Source organism: Haliotis rubra, unplaced genomic scaffold, assembly GCF_003918875.1.
Source record: "Haliotis rubra isolate DU_JTF1 unplaced genomic scaffold, ASM391887v1 Scf228, whole genome shotgun sequence".
Lineage (NCBI taxonomy): Eukaryota > Metazoa > Mollusca > Gastropoda > Lepetellida > Haliotidae > Haliotis > Haliotis rubra.
Window position 1 is genome coordinate 200,970 of NW_025766314.1, and position 17,568 is coordinate 218,537.

General features: G+C 37.8%; 2 protein-coding genes across 3 annotated transcripts in view; one reads left to right on the forward strand and one right to left on the reverse strand.

Moving 5' to 3' along the window:
• The window catches only part of LOC124277804 (serine-protein kinase ATM-like), a 120,121-nt gene extending 109,530 nt beyond the window's left edge, over window positions 1-10,591 (reverse strand). Inside the window, 2 exon segments of the mRNA XM_046713519.1 lie at window positions 6,451-6,540; window positions 10,452-10,591. Of these exon segments, the coding sequence (XP_046569475.1) occupies window positions 6,451-6,519 (69 nt within the window). The 5' untranslated portion in view covers window positions 6,520-6,540; window positions 10,452-10,591.
• A 183-nt stretch (window positions 10,592-10,774) lies between these two features.
• LOC124277823 (c-Myc-binding protein-like) lies at window positions 10,775-15,769 on the forward strand. Of its 2 annotated transcripts, XM_046713536.1 has the most exons (6): window positions 10,775-10,876; window positions 11,526-11,598; window positions 12,095-12,143; window position 12,426; window positions 12,785-12,913; window positions 14,625-15,769. In XM_046713536.1, the coding sequence occupies exons 1-6, from the start codon at window positions 10,862-10,864 to the stop codon at window positions 14,670-14,672; spliced, it is 315 nt and encodes a 104-aa protein (XP_046569492.1). In that variant the 5' UTR covers window positions 10,775-10,861; the 3' UTR covers window positions 14,673-15,769. The 2 variants fall into 2 exon arrangements, 1 of the variants encoding a protein (XP_046569492.1); XR_006898922.1 differs by lacking the exon at window position 12,426.
• The last annotated feature ends 1,799 nt before the right edge of the window (window positions 15,770-17,568 follow it).

The following is a 17,568-nucleotide window of genomic DNA, read 5'->3' on the forward strand; positions in this document are numbered from 1 at the left end:
AGCACATGGCATATCTGTGGGTCATGATTAGCTTGTGTATTAAGTTTGGTGAACCTAGCATGTATAGTTTCGATGATATGCTGTGGCCAGGTAACCATCAAACACATTTTGCACCAAGTCGTGTTTCCATGGAAACAGCAACAAAACAAAATTCTGAAAATATTATAAAATAGCAAAAGGCACATCAATGGGTCATGATTAACATGTGTGTGAAGTTTGGTGAACCTAGCATGTAAACTTTAAGAGATATGCTCCGGACAAAAACCATCAAACACATTTGGCACTAAGCAGTGTTTCCATGGAAACAGCAACAAAACAAAATTCTGAAAAAACTTAAAAATAGCAAACAGCACATGAATAGGTAATGATTAACATGTGTGTGAAGTTTGGTGAACCTAGCATGTAAACTTTAAGAGATATGCTCCGGACAAAACCATCAAACACATTTGGCACTAAGTCGTGTTTCCATGGAAACAGCAACAAAAACAAAAAATTCTGAAAATATTATAACATAGCAAAAGGCACATCAATGGGTAATGATTAACATGTGTGTGAAGTTTGGTGAACCTAGCATGTAAACTTTAAGAGATATGCTCCGGACAAAACCATCAAACACATTTGGCACCAAGTCGTGTTTCCATGGAAACAGCAACAAAAAAAAATTCTGAAAATATTATAACATAGCAAAAGGCACATCAATGGGTCATGATTAACATGTGTGTGAAGTTTGGTGAACCTAGCATGTAAACTTTAAGAGATATGCTCCGGACAAAACCATCAAACACATTTGGCACTAAGTCGTGTTTCCATGGAAACAGCAACAAAAAAAAATTCTGAAAATATTATAAAATAGCAAAAGGCACATCAATGGGTCATGATTAACGTGTGTGTGAAGTTTGGTGAACCTAGCATGTAAACTTTAAGAGATATGCCCCGGACAAAACCATCAAACACATTTGGCACTAAGTTGTGTTTCCATGGAAACAGCAATAAAACAAAATTCTGAAAAAAAATTAAAATAGCAAAAGGTACATCAATGGGTCATGATTAACATGTGTGTGAAGTTTGGTGAACCTAGCATGTAAACTTTAAGAGATATGCTCCGGACAAAACCATCAAACACATTTGGCACTAAGTCGTGTTTCCATGGAAACAGCAAAAAACAAAATTCTGAAAATATTATAAAATAGCAAAAGGCACATCAATGGGTAATGATTAACATGTGTGTGAAGTTTGGTGAACCTAGCATGTAAATTTAAGAGATATGCTCTGGACAAAACCATCAAACACATTTGGCACTAAGTCGTGTTTCCATGGAAACAGCAATAAAACAAAATTCTGAAAAAAAAATAAAATAGCAAAAGGCACATCAATGGGTCATGATTAACATGTGTGTGAAGTTTGGTGAACCTAGCATGTAAACTTTAAGAGATATGCTCCGGACAAAACCATCAAACACATTTGGCACTAAGTTGTGTTTCCATGGAAACAGCAATAAAACAAAATTCTGAAAAAAAATTAAAATAGCAAAAGGCACATCAATGGGTAATGATTAACATGTGTGTGAAGTTTGGTGTACCTAGCATGTAAACTTTAAGAGATATGCTCCGGACAAAGTTTCGGGACGGACGGAAGGACAGAATGAACGCTATATACCCCGTTACTTCGTAGTGGGGGTATAATAAAGTGAAATTCATCCCCAATTTTACTCTTGCATGATGTACACAATCTATTTTCTTTATCAATTTTATGCCATCTACCAGTTTCAATAGGGAGTCTGTGGTTACAAGTTCTAAGTTTTGTAGTATCAATACGTAAATCTAGAGGAAGTTGCAACAAATAAGTTTCAATATAAAGATTATCCTTAAATGATTTTCGATGATTGTGATTTACTTTCTCTCCAAGTTTGTAGAGAAACTGATCAACGAGTACAGTTTTAACATTATTCACCAGCCAATGGGTACTCTGAAATTCTTGTAATTGCCAAATGTAGCTAAAGCCTGTATTCTCTAAGACAGATTTTACTTCCGCTATTAGCGGATATTTAGCATTTGCCTGATCATTGTGCAAATTGAACATTAATTTATATTACTTTTGATAGGTTACCATGAGATAAAAATAATTTACACCATTATGATAACATTCTCAATTTGATAGAAATACTAAGTGGATATCTTCCAAGTTCATCGTAAACCATAAAGTCTGGGGTTGTTGTTTTTACCTTCAATATGTATTTACAAAATTTCAAAGGAATACTTTCTAATTAAATAGTGTTTTTGTAGCCCAACACCTCAGCACCATACAAAAAAATAGGCTTAACGAGATGATCAAAAAGTTTAGGTTGGCAGTCGACCGGTATATCTAACAAGCAAATTTTTCTAAATATAGCAAACATTGTACCAGAAGATTGGTCAGAGAGCCGTTTAATGGCTTTACAAAAGTGACCAGTGCTTGTGAATAGTACACCAAGATAAACATAATGTTTTTCTACCTCTAAACAGTATTCTGCAGAAGAAATAATGTACTAAGTTTACTGCTTCTTTTGGAAAAAACTCAAAACTTTAGTTTTAGAAATGTTTACTATTAGTTTCCATCGTGTACAGTAAGCATCAAAAGTTTCCAAACAAAGTTTCAAATCAGAAGGAGATTCAGATAAAAGTACTGTATCATCAGCATAAAGAATTACCTGTAGCTTAATGAATATACCAATTTCTTTTAGTGCATAAGCATTTACAAATTCCAAACCAATTACGTTATTTGATAGAAAATATTCCAAATCATTTAAATAAAGAGCAAACAGAAATGGAGATAAATTTTAAGCCTTGTCTAACACCCATATTACAAGGAAAGAATTGGGTTGTACTGCCATTATGAGAAACACATGATTTTATATGCTGATACATATTTTTTAAAACATTAAAACATTTTCCAGTAATACCATTTTCAACCATTTTCATAAAGGCTACAGCCCACACAGTATCAAAGGCTTTACTAAAATCAACAAATACGCAGTATAATTTCTTATTTTGATTAAGGTATATATCAATCAATGCCTTTAAGATATAAATGTTATCAATGGTGGAGTAGTTTTTCCTGAAGCCCGCATGCGCAGAGCTTATGACACCAACACTGTCAGAGTAGGCTTGGAGCCATTTACTTAATATGGATGTGAATAGTTTACCCAAGCAGCTTAAAAGTGACACCCCTCGATAATTATCCGGGTCCCCAAAATCCCCTTTGTTTTCGTAAATAGGCTTAATTATACCTAGAAGCCAGGACTCAGGCATTACACCACCATCAAGAACTAAATTAAATAGCTTTACATATACCGGTAACATAACGTCAATAGATGACTTAATATACTCATTCACTATATTATCCAACCCACAAGCTTTGTTGCTTTTCAGACAATGGACAGCAGAAAGAATTTCCTTATCTGTAATCACCGAATCTAAAATCTTGTTATGTAACACACCTTCATTAAAACAAATATCACATTCAACCTTGCAGGCTTGTCCTGCGTTCAAATCTTTGAAATGATTAAATAGCTCTTGCTTGTCAATACCTAATGCTTTTTCAGTGCGATTATCAAATGACTTTAAAATTTTCCAGAAAGATTTTTGGTCGTAATTCTGTGAATTACGTAATTTTTCAGCACAGCCACGTTTATAGTTATTAAATGAAGTTTTCAGAATTTTACTGTAATTTTTACCAGCTTTCAAGAACTTTGAACGATTTGATCCAAACACACGTTTCGAAGCCTGGTAATTACGCCTTGAAGCTCAACACTCACTATTAAACCAAGGTTTATGCGTTTTACAATTTTTGGGTGATTTAGCCTTAGTGGTACCAAACGTATTCTTAGCAGCGCTAACAAACATATTTGACAAATCATTACAAACAGAATTTACACATGATGCAACATCATCATCATTAGCATTTTCCATGTATGTACACAAGTATTTACAACAGATAAATCAATATTATTTACAAAGTCATCTCGAAGATTATTATCAAACTTATTTACATTAAAACAGGGTGTATTTTCTCGTTGTTTTGTCTCATTCCCAGTGCTCATATGTTTGCACGTAAAAGAGAATGTAACACCGCAATGTACATCTGAGTACACTGGATCAAACTCTTCCACTGTTAGCGTCTCGATATGGGACAATACGGTAGCAGAAGCAATACAGTAATCAACAGTACTGGCGTCCTTACACGTTAACTTCCCACAGTCCTTGTCATCACCCAGACGACCGTTAGCAATGAACAATCCAGTGTTCTTACACAACTCAATCAACTTCTTACCGTAGTTGTTAACAGAGTTGTCTGTGTGTGCACGACCAAGCGGAATGTTCAGATTTACAAGTGACTGAACATTAGAAAAAGCTCTTCACTATCAATATGCTCATGGATCTAAAAAAACTCATCAATTTGTACATAATCCTGTAAGTCTCTAGTCCGAGCATTAAAGTCACCAGTTAAGCAGACATTATCAGAGAGATTCGAGTATTTGATTATGTCATCCTCTAATACAGTAAAATGTTAGAGTGAGGCGAATCTGCTGTTCTCCTCGGGGAATATACATACACGCGAGATAAATATCACACTGTGTCTGAAGTAGGTTTCTGGATAATTTACACCACGTAGCAATCTCATGTGAAATATCAAGCACACTAACATGCTTGGCAATTGCTTGACTGATTGCTAAAACGATTCCTCCTGAAGTCCTGACGTGTTGGTCATTTATCCTATTATTCATACATACCGAATATCCAGGAATATTAATAATGTCAACATCACACGTTTTCGTTTCAGTTAGGCACAGAATGTCATATTGGGATATCTTTTGCACAAAGTCTGGGTTTAAAAGACGGGATCTCAAACCACATACATTCAACGCTAGAACGTTTATCTTACCACGTCCACACAGTCGGGAACTGGGAGTAGGTGTGTGGGGTGGAACGACCCGGAACCATTCCAGCTATATAACATCAGGCTTGACCAGCCAAACCAGTGATTGATTTTCCAGATTTAAGCCGGGGCTTAAATACAGAAAATCACTGTTCAAGTGATGAAATATTTTAACCATATTTAAGCCCGGGGCTTAAATACAGAAACTCACTGTTCTAGTGATGAAATATTTTAACCATATTTAAGCCCTGGGCTTAAATTCGAAAATGCACAATATTTTGGAAAAGAATCAGGACTATTTTTTTTTTTTCTTTAATCGGGAAACTGGTCTATAAATTCAAACTTTAAAGTTATGAAAATGTTTACTCGAGTGAGTATATGTGAATGTGAATGACAAAGTAGACAGTCATTAATGCAAAACATGAACTTCAAACTATTATGATATTACATCTAAGACAATGACTAGTCTCTAGTGTTGGGAATTGGTTAAACTCTCATAATTGAGGACTGGTTCATTACTACCGATCAATCATCGAAAATAATTGGTTAGCGTCAATTATGAAATTTGTTAATGCACATAAAAATAAGGGAAAGAAATGTAGTTCTTTGGGGGTATTTTTTCAAAATTTCACATCTTTAAAGGATGACTAGTATGTTAGGAACATACATTTCTTGGAATCTTTAAGATAAATTCAATCATGACTTGAAACAAGCTTGTAGTGCTTACGAAATGTAACAGACAAAACCAACCATGTGAAAAATATTGTTAATAACAACAAGTGTTCCAGAATTGTTTGTGTTCGATTAAGAGAAATTATGATCGATTGCTTGGTCGTTTAGTCACTACGACCAATCTTGGATTATTTCCATTAATCAGACCACCACTACTAGTCTCTACAGTGAGTATTTGGAGCCACACTGTTTTCAGAGTTCAAAGCTGTGAAAATGTTCCCTCGAGTGAGTATTCCAACTGTGAATGGAATGTTGAAGTTATAAAAGTCTTTTCAACACAAAACATGAACTTCAAACTAATAGTTTGCGTTGAGTTTAGTTGGACTTTACATCACATCGGCATTATTCCAGCCATATAGTGACGAGATCTATTCTGAATTCATGAACATTTTAACTTCAAACTAATATGACAGGAGTGACTGACTGATATCTATGGCAGTGACACTATTCAAAGTCAAAGTCTCCGCGTTTGGAAAGGGCTGTCACTCTAACCACCAAAGAATTAAATCCAAATTTAAGCCCATGGGCTTAAATACGGAAAAAAATCCTGTATTTTAGCCCATGGGCTAAATTTCGCATGGGCCTAAATACGTGAATTCCTGGTACCATGATGACACAAAATCAAATAAGTCACTAAGTATGACCATACAATCCATTGGCATAAATCTCCTCATATGATGAGCATGGGGACTTCTCATTCCAAGTCTGACAGGGTAGAAACGTAACCATGGTGACATAAAATGACAATTGATGTTACAAATGATTCAGCTGAGACACATTCAGTGAATCCTGAGGTGCACCTACTTTCCTCTCTGTAACCTTGTCAGTGTCCAGGCCACGACAGCAGCTCATCAAATCTGACAGGCTGTCCATCACGGATGGTCAGCAGTTGATCTGAGTATAAAGTTAAATGTGTTAATCAATTTGTATAAATGAAAATGAAAGCTGTAATGGGTCAAAATCTGTAAATCAAGCCAAGAGCCTAAAATAGATAGAAGTTACTTCTAAAACAACAACTACTGACAAGCATGACAATTATTTGGTTGAAATGACTTCCCTAACCTGTCTACAGTAGAATACTTTTATAACAAACACGGATATAACGAACTGACGGCTATAGCGAACTGTTTTAAAAGTCCCGAATAAACCTTATATTATCATATAAAAAGTGAATAGCGAACTACGGATATAACGACCTAATTTCAGTGGTCCCTTGGAGTTCGTTATAAAGGTATTTTACAATATGTCTACAATACGGCTGTTACGATTCGCTCACATATTTAGTGAATCAACCCTATCCATTCAGGAATTCAATTCATTTTCACCATCACCAGAATCCAATATTCCCAAATTTTATTCGGTGTGATCTTACTCTATCTATTCGTGTGTTATTTATCAAAATGAGATGTGCAAAATGGGATATATCCTAGCCAGACAGAATAATAACCAAGATGTTTATATATGTAATTTGAGTGAGTGAGTTTTACGCCGCACTCAGCAATATATTCCAGCTATATGGCGGCGGTCTGTAAATAATTGAGTCTGAAGTAGACAATCCAGTGATCAACAGCATGAGCATCGATCTACGCAACTGGGATACGATGACATGTGTCAACCAAGTCAGCGAGCCTGACCACCCTATCCCTTTAGTCAACTCTTACGACAAGCATGGGTTACTGAAAATCAATTCTAACCCGGACCTTCACGGGTATAGTGAGTGAGTGAATTTAGGTTTACGACACACTCAGCAATATTCCAGCTATATGGCGCGTCTGTAAATAATCTAGTCTGGACCAGACAATACAGTGAGCAACAGCATGAGCATCGATCTGCGCAACTGGGAACCGATGACATGTGTCAACCAAGCCAGCGAGCCTGACCACCTGATCACGTTTGTCACCTCTTACGACAAGCATGGGTTGCTGAAGACCAATATTCTAACCCGGACCCTCATGGGTCTCACGGGTATATATCTAATTTGACAGTGGTAACTGGTCATTGTCAAGATAAATTAACACAATCAATATGGTCAAAACATGTCAAATAATTATTTTGTTTTTGTTTCAGTGAACTTAGTGATTAACATCAACTGTTGACTTGTTATTGTATTCGTTATCCAATATTTGTATCTGTTATCTGATATTTGTGATATGTATCATATACCTCTCCTAGTGGATTTTCTGCAATCCTACAGATGATTATGTACACTAAATACACTTACATTTATTCAGGTTATTGAAAACAAATTTTTGAAGTTTTCAAAGAGGTGTCTGATCATCAGCCTAAGTAAACACTTAGACTTAAGTCACACTGCTATACTGAGTTTAACAAACCCTAGTAGAAGGTCGTGTCAGCTAACCTTTGAGCAACCTATGACCGTCCAATCAAACGCAAGATGGCGAACGGATTTAACCAATAAGACAACAATACTATTTAGGGTTCGGCTGGACTTACAAAACGGTTTTGGGGTTTTCTCTTCCCTGATCGCTGACACTGATCTCTCAACAAACGAAAATCCGCATAAAACACAGATATTTGACCTGCAGTATATACGATTAGAGGTTTCTGATGACGTGGTTACTATTCCACAAGATGACATCCTGGAATATTGACAAAAGTGCTATTTTCAGCGACTGTTTACTCGCTGTTGTGAATAATGTGTCCTCCATGTGTATCACTCGGAAGCGATCGTGCAGAAAATAGCATTCAGAATTTTTCGAGTTTTCAAGGTAAAAGTTCAAACTGTATGTGCGAATGTTAACTTTCACAATTTGGCAAGCTGCGTTCTGATTGGTCAACCCAAAAGGTTAGCTAACGACCTTCTACTGGGGTTTGTTAGACTCAGTATATGGTAATGTAACGAATAATACTGAGACTAAGTTTACTTAGACTGGTCTGCTCACACACAACAGTATGATTCATACTGGATAACATCTAACCATAGCATGTGATAATGACCAGTTAAGTACTCATCAATTGAAATAATGATCCAAAGGTGCATTCATTTTCATGAGAAGGAAGCCTCATATTTCCGAAACCATGGTAACAAGTAACCCTAATTTCTTCTTGGAACACACCAGCAACTGTGCAAAAATAAATCACAGTGGTGGTAATGGTGCTGAAAACTATGTTTTTTCTCAAAATTGTTCAAAAGATAAGTGATGACACCCCTAAAGGATGAAAAAAAATAGACAAACATAAAAAGGCAAACGGGTAAAATATGTAAATGCATTATATTTCTAAAGAAAGTAAAATCTACTGATCCTCTAATATTACTAGAAGTATATATTCAACACACATTTATTTGAAGAATGAGGACTATTTTTATGAATATACAACTTCTTTATTCTGTATAGGCGACGTTTCAACATAGATCCTAATGTCGTTGTCAAGCACCATTAGGATCTATGTCGAAACGTCGCCTAAGGCCATACAGATAAAGAGGTTGTATATTCATAAAAATAGTCATCATTCTTCATCTACCCAGCTTCTAGAATGCCAATCAAAGAAGACCCATGTATTTGATAACTATATTACCATGATAACACACACATTGACAAACACTTCAGATTTGTAAGTACAGGTTTCCCTAGCCTTCTCATAGTCATAGAAGTAGATGAAAGGTTCTAGCTAATGATATTTAATCTGATTAAGAATGTTAAAACATGGGGCCATTTTACCCAGCACCATTTGAATTGGCACTACACTCAAACATAAAAAGTGCTTGAATGGGATACCAGTTTATGGTAAAAGACAAAGGAAATTTGGGATTAATGCACTTTACCTGGCTCACTTTTTCATATTTCAAATTTCAATTATCGTTCCCAGTTATTCGCCAGTTTGATGCTGAGCTAGGTTAATGAGGTGATCATTTTAGCCAACAATTCACCATAGGACTACAGGCGCCATCACATATAATGTTCATAAACTTAGGGATCAGCATCCCATGTTTACTTTTATGAGCATGCACATGAGCCATTTGTTCTGTGAAACTGAAATTTGATAAAAATAGTACAAATCTTCCTAAATTTAAATGGAATAAATTCATCAAAAGAGTATGCTCACCCACATCCTAAAGGGGTGCATAAACTCTAGTAACTGGAGGATGAAGAGGACTAACGGACCATTCATAGTTTATGGCTAGGGGGTTGATGATGATTTTTATGGAGAATCATGTACAATATGTGATTGTGAATGCCCCTGCCTACAATTTATGCACAAAGTAAGTGACACACCCCAGCCCCCAGCCCTTCCCCCCAGATGCCAACCCACCTCTTCCCATAATTTTAAGCATAATTTTTTTAATATTCTTATGTACAAAATTGCTGAATCCCCCCGTACATTTGCACAAAATTGATGACCCTCCTTAGTAACCTCCCCAGAACAAAATGGGTGATACCCCCACCCCTTAAAATCATCATCACCCCTCCTAGCCATAAATTACGAACGGTCCCTAAGAGGTGTTGAAAATGGGATCCAAAGCCTGAGGAGAGTTGAGGTGACTGACTAACCATAGAGTTCGAAGATCAATGTAAGATATGTGAAGCAAACTCCACAGCTGTCAACCTAAGATAAACAGAGCTATATAAACTATGCCAAAGTTATACAGATGAAAGGAACATATAACTGATTTCCGACTTCCATCATCCGTGACATTAGTCCAGCATATAACTAGACGACAAGGTCTGCTCGATGTAGGCTTTGGCTGGAATACGAGTTTATTCATATGAACTACCGTGACATCAACATTACTCATTAGGTCAAGTTAGACTTTTTCTGATCAAATAATAGAAAAGATTAAATACCCTAGATAATAATGGTATGCAATCGTCTGCCCTTCAGTTGTTGATACATCTTGGCATGAAGTAAGAGGGTGCCACATCAACATCTGTCAGATCCATTTTCGGTTTTGACAAGCACTTGTAAACATTCCCACATGTTCAAATATGGCGGTAAATTTACGGTTATCTCCCTTTGTAAAATATGCCGTTAAAAGCAGTTTTATTTTTATGGTAGTTATATCGTATTGTATTTAAATAATATAACAGGAAAATAATTACCAGAAAAGTACAAAATAACCATAATAATACGTTTATCAATAACAAAACTGCAACTTCCGGTCATGCGCGTTATCGCTGTAGCAACCTGAAAGTTGTTGAAATCCTTCGCCGTCGCTAATATCTATCACATTTCTTCAGGACTCCGTGCGCTCACAATGACTACTTACAGGGTAAGTTTGTATTTGTACACGGGGCAGCCATTTATAGTTTCTTGAAAAGAAATGTAGATTCTAAAGCTACGTTCTTATATTTTTCTGCATGTTTTGTGTCCACCGTCAAAGTAGTCTTACAGCGCGATGTTACCACGTTTTCATTTTGTGTAACAGAAACATTCGGCCAAACGAGTATTGCTGGATTCCCCTGTTCCTTCGTCTGTAATTTGTTTTCCAGCTGCAATGAACATCTCAAGCTGTTGAATAGTTTGGATAAAACTGGAAATTTCTTTTCTGACTGACACTGACAGGCAGATGTTCTGCAGTGATGTGAGTCAGTGAGTGCAGACATTGAAGATGTGAAAGAAGCGTCTTATTTGCACACATGAAATAAACCAGTCACCATGACAACAGAATCGTCTGGTTTCGAGAATACTACCTGTGATTTCTCCTCAAATGTTGAAGCATTTATCCACAGGTGTCCTGCATGTTGCACAAATGAATTAATGAAAAATTATCAAGTACAGTAATCCCAAAAAAACAAATATTAACATGTGTTACAGTCGTTGATTGCTGTCCAAGGTATTGTTTATTGAGCATGGTGGTAGAGATGAAATATGGTAACATGTACAAAGCTCACACTAACCCAAAACAATCTGGTTGCCAGGCAGCAGATTCCAAGAGAGAGGAGTTCAGGAAATACCTGGAGAAGGCAGGTGTCTTAGACGCTCTCACAAAAGGTAAGCAGTATTCCCATGTGGAAGCATGTAGTTTGTCATATGTGACAGGTTATTTTTGTTACTCCCCAACATGTCAATTAGTATGATTTTCATTGAAACCAGTTATCCCTGATAACAGTGAATTGGTTGTTTGATAATGTTGGTATCAATTTTCATTATTGATCGCAGGTTCGAGCCCCGACCGCGTCATACCAAAAGACGTTAAAATATGGTACTTGTTGGTCCCTGCCTGGCGCTCAGCATTAATGGGTACAACAAGGACTGGTCGGCTCGGAGTCTATATAATGTGTCTGAGTGGGGTATTCATGCTTCACTGCGGCATGGTATCTCAGTGGGCTAGCACTATAAAACCAGCTTAAGTCTGGGCTAGTACAAGCAGCCGCACATACACACGCATGCACGTCGTCATATAAGCGAAATATTCTCAAGCACGACGTTAAACCAAATTTCACCTCACCTATTGATCCTATTTACAAAAATGTTGTTTCTTCCACAGTTCTTGTTGGACTTTATGAGGAGCCAGAGAAGCCAAACAACGCTCTAGAGTATCCTTTCCCATCATATGAACTCTTTGAAACAGTTAACATGGTTTATATGACTTGTAAAATCTATTGCAAAGTAAGCATGCTTATGGTTTTAATGAAACTGAGAGTAAATAGCCCCTTTTGATGATTACAAAGGGTGTTCAGCATGCAGATAAGAATAGCTTGCTGGGTTAAACTTAAAGGTAGCACTTTCTTTCGGTTATATATTTTGCCACCTAGGATTTTGGTTGCCATAGTTACCATTGTTACACAAATGTTTGCAAAATAACTTATCATAACCAGTGTCCACTGCAAATTCATAAATGGATCTTATTTTACAAATATTTTGTCTCATGTGCTAGCAATTGAAATCCTATGTATTTTGCTCAAAAGAAGTTAAGAACAATCCTATTCTTTTATGTTAAAATTAAACTGCATTGACATCTGCAGTGATTTAATGGAATCGGTTGTTCTTTGGGTGGTACACTGGTATGTATTGAATAGGTCTTGGTCTTAAGATGGACAAATATGATACTGTTGAACAGTGTCATCAGTGCAACCCTCTCTTTTGTCTGAGATTCCATATAGCTGACATAGAGGCTATGGTACAGATGCTCCTATATACCCACTGCAACATGTGGTTACGTTCCTTGACAGTACAGCTTTTGCGCCAACATATTGGAGCAGCTGGTCCGGATACAGCTGATGTAGAAGCCCTCAAGCTTGAGGTGTCTGAACTGAGGGCTAAGTGTGAGCAACTCCAGGAAGAGAACAATGAGCTCAAATCAAAGGTGGGTTGGGAGTCATGTCAGGGTCATTGTTGAGTCGTGATCAGAACTGAGGCTTAATTTTTTTTTAAAACTTCAAGGATCGAATGTTGTTTGTCCTTTTTAAGGTATAATTCTTCAATCATACTTTTTCATAAATAGAAATGCACTGTCATTATAGTTGTGACTGTTGAAATGAATCTCAGCATGTCTTTTGTGTCTTAGCATGATCAGTGGTTGCTGGTGATGGAGGCTAGGCTTGCTTCTGTAGCTATGATTTACATTCAGAATAAGCTGTTTCATGCACATGCTGAATCAATAATGGTACAGTTATAATTGGTAAATGGATTCATGGACATTTGGGACCTGTGAAGGTCTGGATCAGAAATGGTTTTCCTTGTCATAAGAGGCAACCAACAGCATCATGTGGTAAGGATCGCTGATGCAAGTTACTGTATCCTAACCCCTTAGATTGATGCTTATGTTGTCAATCAGTGTATTGTCCGGTCCAGAATCAATTGATTACAGACTACCATTATAATAACTGGAGGGGCTGTGGAGTAGCCTAGTGGTTAAAGTGTTCGCTCGTCTCGCCGAAGAGCCGGGTTCTATTCCCCACATGGGTAAAATGTGTGAAGCCCATTTCTGGTGTACCCCACCGTGATATTGCTGGAATATTGCTAAAAGCGGCGTGAAACTAAACTACGCTCACTCATATAACTGGAAAATTGTTGAGAATGCAATTAAATAACAAACATTGACATTTGGAAATTCAGTGAAGTAAAGTAATGTAATGTTAATGCATTGAAGGACATTCTGAACATTTGCATTATTCATCCTACTGATGGATGGAGAGGCAACTTCAGTCATCAAGTTGTTATGCTGGGTAAATTGGTTGATTGCATGTCTGATGCTCTTAATAGCAGTTATTAGATTGTCTGGTCCAGACATGAATATTTCCTGGGTGATGACATATAGTGGAGATGGAATTGGAATTGGGTCCCCAGCAACCAATACAGACTGTAAGAAGTGACCAGATGGATTATGGTATTTGGTGACTAGGTTGATGACCTGTCCTCTCTAAAAGCACAATACTATACAGTTATAGACTGGTGAATTCACCAGTCCATAATTGTTTTATTATGTAATTACCGAAAAAAAGCTTCTAAAAACCAACTCATGTCCATTTAGTCATGAAAAGTAATTTTATTTTCGCTACAAACCATTAACGTTAGGGGCGGTGGGGTAGCCCTAGTGGTTAAAGCGCTGGCCTTGGTCGCCGTCACACCGAAGACCGGGTTCGAATCCCCACATGGGTACAGTGTGTGGCGCCCATTTCTGGTGTCCCCTGCGTGATGTTGCTGGAATATTGCTAAAAGCGGCGTAAAACCAAACTCAGTCAGTCAGTCAGTCCATTAACGTTATGTCAACAATACTGTGACATGTAAACAATAGAATGACGTCATAGCTTGACGTCAAAATCTAATTTTAGTAACTCAAGTCAATATGACTTTTGGTCGGACCTTGGTTGGAGTCAATATGCTTTTCAGTCGACGGTGACATGACCGCCTCTAGACCAATCAGGTAGCCGGGAAAATATGCTTACATAATAACATGGATTATTGTGCACAATATTGATGACTGTATGGGCTGTTCCAAACAATTGTTACCATAATGTAGCTGGAAACTCATTCACTTAGCAAAATATCATCCTGATGAAATGTTTGGTTTTCAGATGCAGCAATATGAGCCCCAAGCAGAGCAGGAGGCGCCAGAAAATTAGCCAGTCCATCCACCCATCCATCTGTCCATCCAGATTATATATATGTGTGTGTACAGTGAACAATGTACATAGATGTATATAGCATTAAATCATTCCATCTGCAGTCGCCACTGTTCCAGCATCTAGACACGGCTGCAGGGTTGCTTCCATCATGCTCCTCATGACATCTGTTGACAAGGACAAGCTGGGAATCTGCTGCATCCTCTGTCCCAGTATCAGTAAATACTGACCACACTGACCACTTGGTTGTAATATACCGAATGGCAGTATATTCTCTCTTTTGGCATTGTCGGGCAGGGATGAACAAGATATTTATGTTTCATGGTTTACATTGCTTTGACCTCATGGTTTGAGCAGGCAAAAGTAAACAAATTTGGTTAAGTTTGAAAAGAATTGTGGCTGTCTATGGTCAAGATACCTTTGTGATATCTAAAAACGTCCCTAAGATTCTTGTTTGATTTGTATTATGTTTTTGTGAACAAATGCATATTTACTTTGGAAGATGGTTAAGGTGTATTTTCTTTTGTTTTGATATTCCATAGGTAAGGATAGGAAGGCCACCACAGAGTGATTATTTGTTCCTTAAATATTTGTCTTTGTCTTTTTCAATTTCTGTTGAATTGACAACATATTCTATTTTTAAATAAAATAAGTTGTAAAAGTTTGGGGCGTTTTAGTTACATCCATTTACTTGAATTCAGTTGCCTTGTCATACATAGTCAGTTATTAGCCACAAATACATTATAAGGAACAATTAGTTAATTTGTTGTGGCTTAAATTATTCAGTGTCTCAACATGAATACCCCTTGTTATGAAAGAGATTCAATTTCTGTTCAAGATTGTGTTCCAGCAAAATGTGTTTTTATCTTTTTTTACCATGGTTACCTGTTGAAAAGGTTAGAAATGGCAAGGTACTCCAAATGCTAATGTGCATTGACTACTGGGGAGGTAAACGTTTGTTTCTTACAAGCTAATTATTTAACTGTTCAAGTGTTACAGTAGTCGTAGTAGGCGCTGGTTAGCCATTGTTAGTAACTTATACTGTTTATGTCAACTGAGAAGCAGTTTGTTCCATTAAAGAATTCTTCAAACCTTCAGATTCATTTCTTGTTTACTTTGAACTTACTTGGAAGTGTGTGCTTAGTCCAAATCCAACCCATCACAAACATTGTCATATGTACACTGTGCGAAATAGCCACTGGCCTGCTAGCCCGTGGCTAGTAAAATCCAGTTGGGCCAGTAAATCTCCACGTCACTGGCCGGACTGGCTAGTGAATTTTCATGGGTCATTTTGTAAATATATCACTCTCTCCGAATTGTTAAATTGTAATACACTTTTAAATCATGCAAGATTATGGCCTCATAAAATGTTCACCATATTAGCAGCTTAATGATGAACTCGGTGTCATGCTGACAATATTCTTATTCTTCATTTTTTAAATCTTTTGCTTAGTTTCTGCGTTCAGATTTCGGTCTAGTGAATTATTTTATGGGTTAGTAACTTTCAGGCATAGCTAGCCCTACTGGCTAGCAAAATTTGGAAACTATTCCGCACACTTGTATATAGTGGGAACTGTGACAGTCATGAGGCGAGACCAGGTAAAATAACTACTGACAGTGGCTAGCGATCCATCACCAATTTGGGACATAGTATCTTTGGAAATGATTCCATTTTCTATTCGATTTTGATTTTCCATTAACTCAGTATATCAAGTTATCTAACTGGTATTGCTCACCTTGATATGGTCAGTTTGAGCTTTCGTAATGGCTCTTTGATATCTGTTAGGTGAGGTCAGCTCTACAGGGCACTCGGCAATATTCCAGCTATATGGGGGCACATCTGTTAGTTGTCACAGAAAGACTTCCAAATCTACTTAATATACTGAGTCAAAAAAGAAACTTCACAAAATGTAATTTGAAAAATAATGAATAATTTTTCTCTGATGATACATCTATGTATCCGAAATGGGATCCCTATCTTTCGACTCTAGAAAAATCGTTAGCAAAACCCACTCAAACCCATCCATTCGTCGTGCAAATGACGTTAGTGCCAAATCAGGTTTTGCACGTGCAGTCGATCACGTGATCTTCGCATCGAAGTTTTCTTCATATGCACGTGTTTGCATTGGCCTCAAGAATTGAAAAAACACTTTTAAACCACAGTTCTAACGGTACTTGAAATGCAACGATTGTCAAATGTGCAACGTGAACGTGCCGTTGGCATGTTGCAAGCGGGAAGATCAGTTATTGACGTCGCAAGAGCAATGGGATGCAGCCGTCGTACTGTGTATGACTTGCGAGGTCGTCTGGCACTGGCACTACTGGCACTACTTCTGATCGCCCAAGGTCGGGTCGTCCCGTGTGTGACGTCACGAACAGAACGACCGTCAAATCGTCCTCGTCACCTACGTGACAGATTTCTGCCAGCTACACGAACCAGGGCTGAGATGTTTAGAGGTCGACTGTCCTCACAGACCATTCGAAATCGGTTCGCGGGCTGCCAATCTCCATTCTCGACGTCCATATCGTGGGCCAATATTGATGCCGTTTCATCAACGTCAACGTCTGCTGTGGGCCCAACGTCACCTCCGATGGACCCAGAGAGACTGGAATCGAGTCGTCTTTACCGATGAATCCAGGTAACCCTCAGATTCGCGCGGACGGCAGGCATAGAGTCTGGAGACGACGTGTCGTGAACGGTATGCCCAATGTTGTGTACAGGAAGTCGACAGATTCGGGGAAGTTGCATGGTGTTGGTGCTTTCTGTGGGAACAACCGTTCCCGACTTCTGGTCATCCGTGGAAACCTCACAGCTGCTGCTTACGCGACCAGGTGCTCACCCCCTGAACTCGTTCCTTTCATGGCGGCTCATGGCCCAGGTCTACAGTTCCAGCAT

Coding starts and splice junctions, on each gene's coding strand:
- LOC124277823 (XM_046713536.1), top strand. Junction 11,599..12,094: donor CTTAGACGCTCTCACAAAAG/GTAAGCAGTATT, acceptor TTTCTTCCACAG/TTCTTGTTGGACTTTATGAG. Junction 12,914..14,624: donor ACAATGAGCTCAAATCAAAG/GTGGGTTGGGAG, acceptor TTTGGTTTTCAG/ATGCAGCAATATGAGCCCCA.